Below are 14,212 nucleotides of genomic sequence, written 5' to 3' on the forward strand. Positions count from 1 at the left end.
TGTTATTGTTCACGTTTATACTGATAATGGATAAAAACGTACTTCATAAAATATTTTCAGAGCGGTTTCTGGTGAAAAAGTCAGTGTGCAGAGCAGCAGTCGTCAGAAGGACCTGAAAAAAAATCATTTTAGGAATGTTTGCATTTATACTGGTATGGATAAACACATACCTGGTAAAATGTTTCTGGAAGGATTCCTGGCGAAGGAGTCAGTGTGCAGAGCACCAGTAGTCGAAAGGACCTGAAAAAAAAAACATATTGTTCACATTTATACTGACTATGGATAAAAACGTACTTCATAAAATATTTCCAGAGCGATTCCTGGTGAAGAAGTCAGTGTGCAAAGCAGCAGTAGTCAAAAGGACCTGGAAAAAATAAACATATTATTGTTCACATTTATACTGATTATGGAATTAGGAAAATGATTATTTTTTTTATTCTTGTTTTTGCTATTAATTTTTCATACCTTCGGGAAGCAGGTAATAAAACAAAAATGATACTTATCCAAACCTCCTGGACACCGAAAATAAAATATTTTTTCTCTGCCATTATTTTCATTAGTGCGCGGAAAATCCTTGGTATAAAATATAAAACACAAAGCCTTCACATTATATAATATGCATCTACCTATTGCATTGCAACTAAGCGCATTAAGTGAATTTTAGATAAAGCAACTGCTGACAGAGTTTTAAGTTTTTGCAGTAATTTCATTAAACAATAAAACGTCCCGTTGCCGCCGTAAAGTGCATTTGACAACAATGAGCAAAGTTATTTCTAATAAACTTTAGTTTCTTGTTGAGTTCGCAAAGTCATTCGGGATTCGAATTTGAACATAAACGAGGAAACGTTTTAAATTATTTGTTTCCTAATTATAATTAAGACGGAATTCAATACAGTGACAAACTTAATTGCAACAAAGAAAACTCCTCTGCACCAGAAAATATTAGAAAACTTGGAGGAATATATAATAGGAACTATTGCAATATAATGTAACTACTTATGACATAATTTATGTGTATATTAAATGTATTATTTATGCTATTCATACTGGTTCAATTCCGCTACCGCCAAAACTCGACATCAGGCAGCTTGATGTCAAATTTCAGCTTGGGATTATAGATCTCAATACAAATTCAAGTGGAAATCGCCCTTTAATCATATGGTAACTATTAGGCTTGAGTTTAATACATAGAAGAATGGTAAGTAGGTTTAAAATATTATTGTGGCTTAAGACATTGTTGTTTTTAGGCCATTAGTCTGAAATAAATAAAAAAAAAAAATAAATAGAAGTATGGTAAACCGATGGGTTGCCTCTCACAAAACACTAAGTTATAAGTCCTCAACAAACAGCTTATTGAGCATGTAAGCTTAAAGTAGTTCTGATTGCTTTTGAAACAATGAATAAAAAACTAATATTGACAAAGGATAAGTTATGTTTTGCCCGAAAATTAATTTGTTTATTTCAGGATTTAATGTTATAAATTAATGTATAAAACCATAAAACTACTTGAAATTTATTAAAACTTCGGGGAGGGTAAGTTATAGTAGTGGTCCAAAAATGAAAAATGAAAATTTTCGCAGATCTTCACGTTTTAGAGGTTTCTGAACATTTTGGCATACCTTAGAATGGATGTATGTGGGTATGTATGTGTGGAGACAATTTTTCGTCGTTCATTTCAGGCGATTGAATTGTGAAAAAAAACATTAGACTCCTATTGTTGAGGAGACGTACGATGATTAGTTTTGACAAAGACAGTTCCTGCAGCTTTGGAGATATGGAACAAAAAGTGTTAAAAATGCCAGTTTTTATAAAAACTGGATCAACCGATTTAATGAATCCAAAATACATTCAATTTGTAATGATGGGAAGAAGTAGTGATTAGATTTTGGCAAAGGGCAGGTCTAGCATTTCGGAGATATCAAGCTAATGCGCAAAGAATGGCAGTTTTTGAAAAAACTAAGCATCTTATTTGAATGATTAAAAACTTTCTGCTTGTGGTGACAAACGATTACTTTTGAGGAAGAAATTTTTTTTATATTTTTTTTTTGCAATTTTTTTTTTGATTTTTTTTTAATATCGAAAAATAATGCGAATTTATTTGTAATTCTGGCTGAAGTGCTAAAGTTCATTTTTACACTTAAATGAATAATTATAACTTTGCAGTTCAGTTTATGTAATTCTTATAATATTGGACAATGTCCTTCATTTTAAATTTACTTGATTAAGTTTATTTATTTACTTTTCATAAAAAACAATGAATAAAAAACTAATATTGACAAAGGATAAGTTTATGTTTTGCCCGAAAATTTAATTTGTTTATTTCAGGATTTAATGTTATAAATTAATGTATAAAACCATAAAACTACTTGAAATTTATTAACTTCTCGTAGGGTAAGTTATAGTAGTGGTCCAAAAATGAAAAATGAAAATTTTCGCAGATCTTCACGTTTTAGAGGTTTCTGAACATTTTGGCATACCTTAGAATGGATGTATGTGTGGGTATGTATGTGTGGAGACAATTTTTCGTCGTCAATTTCAGGCGATTTGAATTGTGAAAAAAAACATTAGACTCCTATTGTTGAGGAGACGTACTGATTAGTTTTTGACAAAGACAGTTCCTGCAGCTTTGGAGATATGGAACAAAAAGTGTTAAAAATGCCAGTTTTTATAAAAACTGGATCAACCGATTTAATGATCCAAAATACATTCAATTTGTAATGATGGGAAGAAGTAGTGATTAGATTTTGGCAAAGGCAGGTCTAGCATTTCGGAGATATCAAGCTAAATGCGCAAAGAATGGCAGTTTTTGAAAAAACTAAGCATCTTATTTGAATGATTTAAAAAAACTTCTGCTTGTGGTGACAAAACGATTACTTTTGAGGAAAGAATTTTTTTATATTTTTTTTTTGCAATTTTTTTTTTGATTTTTTTTTAATATCGAAAAATAATGCGAATTTATTTGTAATTCTGGCTGAAGTGCTAAAGTTCATTTTTACACTTTAAATGAATAATTATAACTTTGCAGTTCAGTTTATGTAATTCTTATAATATTGGACAATGTCCTTCATTTTAAATTTACTTGATTAAGTTTTATTTATTTACTTTTCATAAAATTAAAATAATGAACGAAACATTATTTATAATAATCTATTTGAAAATACTTATATGCCTCGAATATTTCATTAAAGTACGGTAAGTTCCAGCAATTTGCCTTAAGACACTATGCCATACATCACTAGTTTATTACTTAGGTCATGATGATTTACTGAATAATTCCTGAAGTAGAATTCTAACTCTATAGTAACTAGAATCTGTATTCATCAGCTCAAAATATTTGCCAATCTCACTAAAATTATAGACTAATGCTATACTAAACGTCGCAAAAACGGATTGCAAATCTAAAAAAGTTAATTGGTTAATGGGCTGGAAATCTCAAGTCTCAATAAAAAATAAACTCCTAATATACAAGATAATTATTAAACCAATATGGTCCTACGATCTACAACTATGGTGTAAATCAAACATAACTATTCTACAGAGGTTCCAAAACAAAATTTTGAAAAAAAAATCGTGACCGCTCCAAAATATGTTCCCAACTCGTTAATACATCAAGATCTCAGAATTCCAACTCCAGATACAAAGCTAGTCTAAGTCGCCATCCAAACTTGCATATAACCTGCACAAGCCTTTACCGCCAAAACGTCTCAAAAAAGAATTTGCAATGATTTACAACAACAAAACACGTAATATATAAGGTGGTATCGTAGGATAGCGATCCTTTTCACGCTGTCAAATAAATATACATGTAAATTAGCTGAATGTACTGTGTGTATAATTTGCTAAATACAATAAAACAAAAAAAAAAAATCTAAAAAAGTGTGATAAAGATGATATCACATCATTTTCTCAAGTCTAGTTCACGGTTTTAAAACATTCTAAGGCTTGTATAGGCCAACTACAAGAATGCAGGTTCAAAATATGCGTAGCGTACAAAATGATATCATGCAGTAGTGATGCCATTCTCACTTAAAAATACACACTGCTGGTATACTGAACGTCTCATAAAAATATTATTTCAGACCTGAAGAAGTGTGACATGGTAATGTCGCATAATTTTTTGAAGTTGAGTTTATGTTTTTGAAGTATTTTGAAGTGGTATTGTGGTCCAGTGCCAGACCTTGCAACCACATAGTTTTGTATTCAAAATCTGTGAGGCGTATGAAATACTTCAAAATACAGATCAACATGTAGGGGAGCTAGGCGCTTATTATAACAGATTAATAATGACTTAATTCGTGTTTGAGACTTTTTATTTCAGAAATGTGAAGTTTAAATGAGGTGGAAGGGTGGTAAATAGATGGCGATAAAAAAGTATGTAGGTAAATATAGAATGATAACAATAATATATATTTGTTTATACATTTACGTTACATGTGATATTGTCACAATACAAGTCATAAGTGAATAGTATTTGAAAATGGGTCTGGGTTATATATTCGTACCTTAACAGTGGACGTTTTCTATTGCCATCCCTATGGTAGTCATATAAAGGGTCGCTACAAGTATATAAAAAGGAATAAAAATTATTATTTAAAATTGTGGCACAAGAATAATATGGATTGCGAACCGACAAATGAAACTTTAGTATAATTTGTTTATTATTAATTTAAATGATGAAAATATAATAGACAACAAAAACGTGTACAACAGAATACAAAGATTTAAAATTGTAGAAGCAAATACAATTTACAAAATTGATAATTTTATAACTATTTCAATTGAAATACCTAGATTATAATACATCGACCAAAGGCATTAATATTAAATACACGCATTTACTTGAATTATGTCAATAATTATTTAAACAAAAAAAATTAAGTAAAAAATCTCAAAATCGATTGAAAAAACTACTCACACTATTATTACAACTTTATATTTACTTCTGGGTGACGAAAGTGTTGAAAAAATCAGGCCTTAAAAGTTTAAAAAACATGTTACTTTTTACTTATTGTTAGCCTAGTTTAAAATAGTTTTACAATGTAAATTTTAGTAAACAATAATTTTTACTAATACTTTTTTATATTACACTGAATTAAAATTTTAAATTATGTTCTGGCTGATTGGCATTTATATTGCCATCCGATCTCTTCAATAAGTTGCAAATATTAATAACAAATTTGATTTGCATAAAATAATTTCCAACAACGTTTAAAGAAATTTCTACAATAAAATACCAAAGTTAATTAACATATAATATTATAAAAAACAATATAAAAGTGGTAGAAGAAATATGCAAAAATGCATGCCGATGCATTTTTCTAATAACATTTCTGCTAAGCGTCAGTGAAACGTGCAACTATTTTAATAAAGAACATGAGGTTTTCTTAACTGAATTTTGAATAAGTTGGATTTGAATAGAATAATAGATCACTTACATAATTTTTAGTTGATTGTTTAACAATTCAATATCTTCAGTTACAAATATTTCACGTTTTGTAACGTTCTTGTTTAATATCCATTACTAAAATAATTTTCTAATTAGTAACTAATGTAATTATTACCCATTTGCTTTTCAAATATACAAATATTCAAAAGCACCACTTTTATTTTTGTTAATACATATATACCTAATCTTCATGTTTTTAACCATGTTATAAATTTCTCAGTATGTTATAAAATTATTTTTGTTAAGCAACGATATAAGTTTTAGAATTTTATTTCAATGAGTTTTTTCTGAAGCAGCATCCGACCTAGTTGTTTCAAACTTTGCGGTTATTTCATGGTGCTGTTTGGTATATGTTTTATCCTTTTTACAAAGTAATTTCTATTATGAATCCCACTAATAAAAGTCTCGACATTGTTGCTAGTTTCATATTTACAAAACCATTATGAAATTCCATTGCTCGTTGGATATGCGGCGATGAAAATTATGTGAATATAAGAATTATTCAGATTTGTGAATATTTTTTATCATTTTTATTTTCACGCTTAGTTTACGCATATTTTAAAGATGTATAATTGGTTGATGTCATTTAATTAACATCTGAAAAAAAATTTTAAGTGCCGTTAATCTAAAAGTATTATTACACCTCATTAACAGGATTTGAAAAATAATATTGATATTGGGATATTTTTAATAAAGATATTATATTCGGTTGATCCGTGCGCCCGAAAACGTGGACGAAAAATTGTATCTATACATACATAAATACATACATACACACACACACATCCATATGGCAAACTCTTCTAGAACTTTAAGAAATGTAAAAATTTTCAATTTCGATTTTTGGACCATTGCAGTAATTTACCCTACGGGAAGTTAAATAATCTTTTAAGTGTCGTTAATCTAAAAGTCTTATTACACCTCATTAACATAATTAGAAAAAAATATTGGCATTGGGATTATCTTAATGAAGATATTATATTCACTTACTATTAATTATTTATTGTTAATCATAATAAATTTCTGAAGTATTTTAATTGAAAATTTAAAAAAGTTGATTAGAAGACGTCTAGAGCAGAAATGTAGTAGTAAAATAATATGGCGCAAAGTATGTTTTTACTTTGAAAATATAAATTTATCTACTTTGATATAAAAAGTTTATTTACATACTTTTATATTCAACTTGTTTATGGGTCATTCTCCGCGTAAAGTAAAATATATTAAAAAAGTAGTCTCATAGAAGTATATGCTTTTCTCCACCATTTATATCCATTTCAAGTACACTTAATATAAATCACTCACCTCACATCACAACTATTCTGACTTAACACTATTCCTACCGGGACCGGTCAAATGACCGTTTTTGATTTTTCGATTAGTATTTTTCATATCAAACGTAATTGAATCGTCATCAAACTTTATGACTTTTCCTAATATGTGAGTATAAAACATTTTTCAATGTTAATTTGTTTTTTCAATTTTTATTTTTGGAAAAAAAATTGTATGCTGTCTTACCTACCGCGACCGGTCATTTGACCGGTAGTACGAAAGACGATGTTCGGATGGGATTTTTTGTAGTAATTGTTAAGAATATTTTGGAACTTACAAGAAAATGTAAATTCAGAAGAATTTAGACTGGTAAAAACTGCCTTCTGCAAATTTATATGCATTTTTTTCGATTCTGTATGCGCGGTGCGCAAATAAGGCAAGTAGTATAAATATTGCATTTCTACGGTATAAAAAGTGGGATTTCTCAATTTTCTCAATGTCTATGTATAGACAGATTTTTACGAAGGAATCTAAACAATAAATCGATAGGTTTTGTTTTGAATCCAAAGGTTGGTTCAACTACATTGACAGCAATCAAAATTGTTGTAAAAGACTACGTATTACTATCGACAAACATATATTTTCAATAAAGGTAAGGTGTAAATTCATTCAACATATGTTCAATAGTATTTAGGAAAACGTATAAATATTAGTAACTGTTCAATATACGATGTAAATATAATTATGCCCTGCAAATCGCACAAATGGGGTGTAAAATTTTGGTAACCATCCAGTATACGTAGCAAACTGAGATATTCTTTGAAGATTTATAACTGATGAAACCGTATTATCAAAATCGCTAGTACGACATAAAAAATATATAACGTTTTTACCATCCTACATATAGCTAAACTTTTAGTAAAAGAAAACTGATGGTAGGTACAATTGAAGCAAAATAACAGCTATAAACACTGGCAGAACGAAAAACCAAAGACTTCAATACTCAAATAATATTTACAATTTTGGAAGATAAGAAAGAAGATTCTAATTTTCACTTACATACACATATGTTGCAAAAATTACACTAATACGGGAGTTAATTCTATTGGTATTAGCGTCGGGACTGGTGTAGATGCCATTCATAAAATAGTCAGAAATTATTTGGTAAAATATGAATTTTAGAGAGAATTCATCAAGAATTTACATTATTTTGGATGTATTCAGGATAAATCCATTGTTGTTAAATAAAGAAATTACGAGAAGACAATGTACAAGGCAGGAACTTTCTATTCCAATTAACTTGTCGTATAGTTCCAACAAGAATTCAGAAAAAAATCAGCTAAGTACAAGTACAAAACAGATTCCCTAAAAGAAACTATTCCAGATAATGCTTTAGAAAAATGATAGAGAAAACAAAATCAGCCAAAAACGTAAAAAATGCGTGTGCAGAAAATACACTCTAAGAAAAAAAATCGTGAAAAATTGGATAAAACAGTATAAAATGTAGAATTCGCATTATAAAATAAAAGAAATATATTGTATTTGTATTTATAAACTCTTAAACTAGCATTAACTCTTCATTCAATACTGAAAAATACCGATTTTGCATGACCGGTCATTTGACCGGTCGCGGTAGGAATAGCAAACATGAAATGTCGGTAGGAATAGTGTTAATTATTGTTTTTTATCAATGTAAATAAAAAAATGGTAATTTATTATTAAAAATATACTGTTCATATTTTTTTAAATAATATTTATAATGATTATGAGTCTCCAAATATCTACAGAAAATAATAAAAACTTATTAAGATATAACCTTACAATAACAACTTGACAGAAAATATGTGCCAAGAAATACTGGCGTCGCGTACACCTGGCTTTAGAAAAATAGGCTTGTTAGATTAGATTTGTGAACTGAATAAATTTAATTCACTTTACATCTACTTTACTTTAAATTTTTAGTCTGTCCGACTAGTTAACAAATTGTTTTGGTACTACAGTCAGGGTCACCGGTGGCAGCCTAGATTTTCATCTCCAAACGCATTTGATTACAGGAGACTGTCCAATTGTCCATTGACATTTGCAATTCAGGTCTCTTATGAGATGGCGTTGTGGAGCATTAATTTGCTAAATTTCGAAACTCTTGCTGCGAAATTCTGCCAGCCTAAGGTATGGCAGAGGTCTTTCCTGGATTGTACCTTTTGGGAGCAAGGTGCCTCTGCCATACCTGGAGCTAACAGAATTTTGAGTTACGGAAGAAATATTATGTGTTACTACTAATTTTTTGGAAAATCATTAATGAACAAGTGGAAATTTGATCTTTCTAATCAAATTTCAATTCAATTCAAAATGATATATTTTAATTTTAAAATGTATATAACATAATGTCTAACCTTGTATATTATACCTATAACCTTGTATACATAAGTCTAACCTTGTATATTATAATTCTTCATTATATTTTACACTAGTACATTTATTTATAATAAAAATATAAAAAAGTGTATTGTTTTATGCGACAAAACAAAAAAAAATCTTTCAAAAAATCACATATCAGTTTTTAACAATTGGACCAGCGGGGGCGATATCGGTTAGAAGGTGGGCTAGCACCAACGAGTCCCGGGTTCGCTGGTTCGATTCCCGCTACCGCCAAGCCTGACACCAGGCAGCTTTGATGTCAAATTTCCACTTGAGGTTATAGATCTCAAATATAGCCTCTCGTGGCTATAGTTGCATATATAATAAAAATGTCAGCAAATACTTCGAGTATAGATAATTAGTCATAACTGGACAGGACAACTACTGGGATTGCCATCCATTCAAGATATATATAATAATAAAAAGTCAAAACAATTACTGAATGTCCTGAGTGTGACAGATTGTAATTAAAATAAAAATAAAAAAAAGTTTATAACAATAAATCTTCTTTGGCATATCGAAGCCAAAAAGTTCATAAATATAATCTATTATTCTGAATACTACTCTTGATTAGTTTTTGTTTTTCTTTTCAGACATCTCGAGTCTCAATATCAGAAAATAGTAGCAAGTTTTTGCAATTCTGATTAAATTCTGAATTAAATTTGCAAACAGAAATGCAAATGATATAGTGAAAAAGTCTTGAAATGTGTATAATACTAAATAGCATTTAATAAAATAGTGTGAAATGCATGAGTAGTGTACTTATATTTTTAAAGATTATAATTTTCTACTTATAGTACTGATGACAATGAAAGATTTAAGACGATATGATCATTGGATTTTAGGTAAACTAAGTAAAAGATTTCACTGGACTATCTTATATAGTATACTTATTCAGATGTATAGTTTAGGTCATAAAAAATATCTTATTGCTAAAATAAAGTGAAATAAACAAAATACTGATCTATATATGTATACACACACACATTATATATATATATATATATATATATATATAATTATTGCAAAATTTCGCTATATTTTATATCAAAAATTAAAATTTCATTAACATAAAAATAAGTGCACTTTTACCTTTAATTATCGCCTCCCATTTCAGTGTATTATAAAAACCTGGTTTCATGATCTTTTTCGAATGTACCTAAGTACCTTTTTTATATACCCTGCTCTGAGTAGAAGTAAATTGGAAGCACTAGAGAATCATAAGCCGAGAAATTTCAAAAGAATGCAATTTACATTCATTCGAACTAGTTACGCCTTTTTATAAAGGATTATTCATGACTCTACAGTTTAAAGCTAGTCAAATGGATATTATTCGGTTATTTTTTAAAAAAATAACTCATAAGTTTATTTTAGCTATCAGAAATACATATGGATTTCTACAAGTTGTACTGATTGTACGTAAGAGAAATATATAGAATAAATAATAATTATAATATAATAAATAAATATTAATTTTTTTCTGTATAATACGCGTATGAGCTATACAACTAGCATTTTACTCTCAACAGTTTTTTTTTTTTAAAAGAAATTAAACTATTTTTATCACGAAGTTGATGTATGTATGTATATAGATGAACTCAATTGCCATAGTGAATAATTATTAGCATATAATGATTTACTTTTTTGTACCTTTTGAAAAATTCCAATGATAAATCAGAACAAGCTTGACTCATGTTGATTTTAGTTATTAAAATTGATTGAATTTTTTAACACTTTTCAACAACGTTCTATATCTTAAAATCCTTATCAAAATTTCATATTATAAATTAATAACACCAGAAAATTTAAATTAAGTGTAATTTAAATCAAACCTTTCTGTAACACTGTTAGTTACATATCGTATGATTTATTATTTTGAGGTCTGCTGGTCAGTTTTTTGCTTTCTTGGGTATGAAGTCAATATGATATGACCACATAAGGTTATACATCCCTGGAATTAGTTTAAAGATTATAACGATAATTCCAGGATTGTGATAACTTAGGGCATTAGTTAAAAGTATTAACATAATACTCAATCATTTTTGAATAATACTTTAATGCATATAGACAATTTGTTTTGGTAGTTTGTGAATAATTTATCAAATTATTTAAAATTGACTAGTTTTTATGCACTATATTAAGTGACATAATTTTAATGATTTGTGACAAAGAAAATGTTTAATAAAGACAAGTAATTTTGAAGTGTTACAATATTTTATGTTATAAGCAAAGAAGGAAACAATTGTTTCATTGCATTCAGTGCAAACTTATTAAATAAATACCAAAAATTTATAAAAAATATTTGATAAGTGAAAGTCAAGGTGAATTTGAACAGGAACAAAAAAAAATCAGCACAGATTTAAACTCAGCTTCGAAAAAATTGGTGCAAAAATATGAAAACTGGTACGTGCGATTAAACCAATATTCATTAAAAAATAGCTCCTTCCTAAGATTGAATATTTTATTATATAATTAAAATTAATCAATTAAAAATTCTAAATTTTTTTGGTAAAATAAAATAATTTTTCAAATGTAATGTAATAATTTAATTGTAATGAGTTCAATTAATTTATACGTTCCACGACGTCGTTATTTCAGATTTGAATATTATTTGATTTGATTTGTTTTTCTTTTAAGAACAAATTAAATTTAAATATAAAAAAAGTTGATTAACGCGTAATTACTGTTGAATTTTTTATAATTAAGTGCTTTTGTTTTATATTTATTTGAAGTTTACAATTAAATTTTTCAAAATTATATTTTATATTTCAAAAATTTAAAATCTACGGTTTAACCTAATAACCTTGAATTGATTTTAAAAATTCAAAAAATTAAAAAACAATTTTTGGTTGGGAATTGCGTGGATTAGTTTATGCTATAGATCGGTCGAGCGAGCCCTTTCTTAGTAACTAAATGCTGAATTTTTTTTATTGATGATTCTGATGAAACTTTATATAATAGGTTTTGTAGTGTGATATCACCATACAGAAATATTATAGGCCTACGTTAAGCGACTTAATTATAAAAATTCATCAAAATTTAGAGTTTCGCGTTAGTCTGAAGGATTCTAATCAGAATCTATGACGAAGCATCTGTAGGTTCTGTGGTGTAGTAGATTAGTAGGTAGCTACTGATTACAGTTTAGTTCACACTTAAATGAAATACCATTTTAGAACCCAAAATGGATTAAATGAAAGGTTTTAAGCAGATTAATTTGATTTATACAATTATGTTCAGATATTATAAGTATATTACGAAGACATCAACTGATAATCGTTTTTACGAAATCTTTATTTTTGAAGTAACCAGCTAAACATTTTATCTGAAGAGCTCATTCTACTTTTTTTTGATAAAGTCGATTATTTATACGTTTTGGAAAGTCTATGCAACTTGCCTCAAGGTTAAATTAAAAAATTAAAACTAGCTTATTCAGCTATCTATTTCCATACTGGGTATAACATCTAAATTGATTATCCAATACAATGTAGAAAAACATTTTCTCCGCAATATATATATATAGAAACTGTACCAAAAACATCTATATAGTTGCATTGCACATCTTACAATTATTCAGTACAAATAGAGTACATTGAATTTACGACGCTTTTTATTACATTTATGATGATTGTCGCGAAACTTTTATGTTTATCTTGAACAAAGTCGAGGGGTTTCCTACATACATCAACGATTCGAAAAATATATTGTATCTCAAACAGAAATAAAAATGATACGATATTGCAAAACTACATCAATAAAATATATCATATTTTTGTTGAAAAGTTTTACATGAGCGCATCGCAGAGAGAAAAATATGAGAAATGTCACTATTACATTACAGATCTATAACAATGATATGGCGGAACCACATAGAATCCAATATAAAGAATTTATTTTGTTTTAAATTTATGATACATGGTATGAATTAATTTGTGAAATAAAACACTGGGTTTTTATTAAACCCAACACTAGTAGGTAATATCTCGTAGGTTGGTATAGATTATATATTATGCATTGAGTGTCGTATGTAAAATTCTTAATAAGTATGTAAATAATGATATAATTATAGTATTTAGTACATAATGATTTAAAATGTTGTACAAGCTAATAGAATATCGTTCATTAATGATACTCGTATATTCAATATTTTTTGACAAGTTATTTTATCAAATGATATTTAAAATGCAGACACATTATGTAATTTCATATTATTAACTTCCTGAAGGAGAAGTTTGTTTTTATCAAAAAAAACCGATTCGCTCATTTTATGTTTTCTCGACATTTCAAGCCATTCTAAATCGAATGAGACCAAATTTGGAAAAAAGTATGTGTGTGTGTATGTAAACAGATTTTTCGCCGTAAATCGAAGTTTTTTCAAAAACGACTAGACCGATTTCAAAAATTTAAAAACCATTCTATGTATCTCGATGAGAACCAGCGTTTCTCAGTTTTGTGCGACGATCGGCCAAGCCGTTTTCTCGTACATAACAGAAAAGTGAAAAAAAAATCGACGTTTTAGCCCGCAATCCTGAATCGATTTTAAAAATTCAAACACCGTTTGAAATATATTGGTTGAGAATCATGCTGATTAGAGATCGGCCGGGCCGTTTTCTTGTAATAAAGTGTTAAATTTTTCTCGACCATTTTTGTTATTTGTTTGGCGGTAGATACATAGTCTTATAGATCATACTAAAATATTACGGCCCTACGACAACTCATAAAGTTTAACTCTAAAAATTCGTCGAAATTTGCAAAAATTAATATAGTTTTTTTGGCATTTGTCAAAATTAGACCTTTCATCGACGTTTGCTCAGAAACGACTGAACCGATTTTAGAAATTTAGAAACCATTTGATGTATCTTGATAAGGATTTTCATTTCTCAGTTTTGTATGATGATCGGCCGAGCCGTTTCTTCATAATTTGGAAAAAAGTGTTCAACATTTTGTCCACATTTAAGCTTATACTACCCAATCGATTTAAAAAAATCAAAAACTGTTCGAAAGAAATTAGTTGGGAATGGTGCTGATTAGTTTTAGGTGAAAATCTACCGAGCCGTTTTCTTGTAATTAACTGTTGAAAAA

At 28.4% G+C, this 14,212-nt stretch overlaps 1 protein-coding gene across 1 annotated transcript in view; it reads right to left on the reverse strand.

The window, feature by feature from the left end:
- Positions 1 to 14,212, reverse strand: part of LOC113373791 — a 30,783-nt gene that overhangs the window by 198 nt on the left and 16,373 nt on the right. The window contains exons 6-8 of the mRNA XM_026614065.1: positions 295 to 364; positions 171 to 240; positions 43 to 112 (exon numbers count right to left, since the gene is read on the reverse strand). Coding sequence (XP_026469850.1) covers positions 333 to 364 — 32 coding nt within the window. The 3' untranslated portion in view covers positions 43 to 112; positions 171 to 240; positions 295 to 332. The remainder of the gene's footprint in view (positions 1 to 42; positions 113 to 170; positions 241 to 294; positions 365 to 14,212) is intronic.

Source organism: Ctenocephalides felis, unplaced genomic scaffold (genome assembly GCF_003426905.1).
Source record: "Ctenocephalides felis isolate EL2017-DRISC unplaced genomic scaffold, ASM342690v1 CF-g0.4_SCAFFOLD_01604, whole genome shotgun sequence".
Lineage (NCBI taxonomy): Eukaryota > Metazoa > Arthropoda > Insecta > Siphonaptera > Pulicidae > Ctenocephalides > Ctenocephalides felis.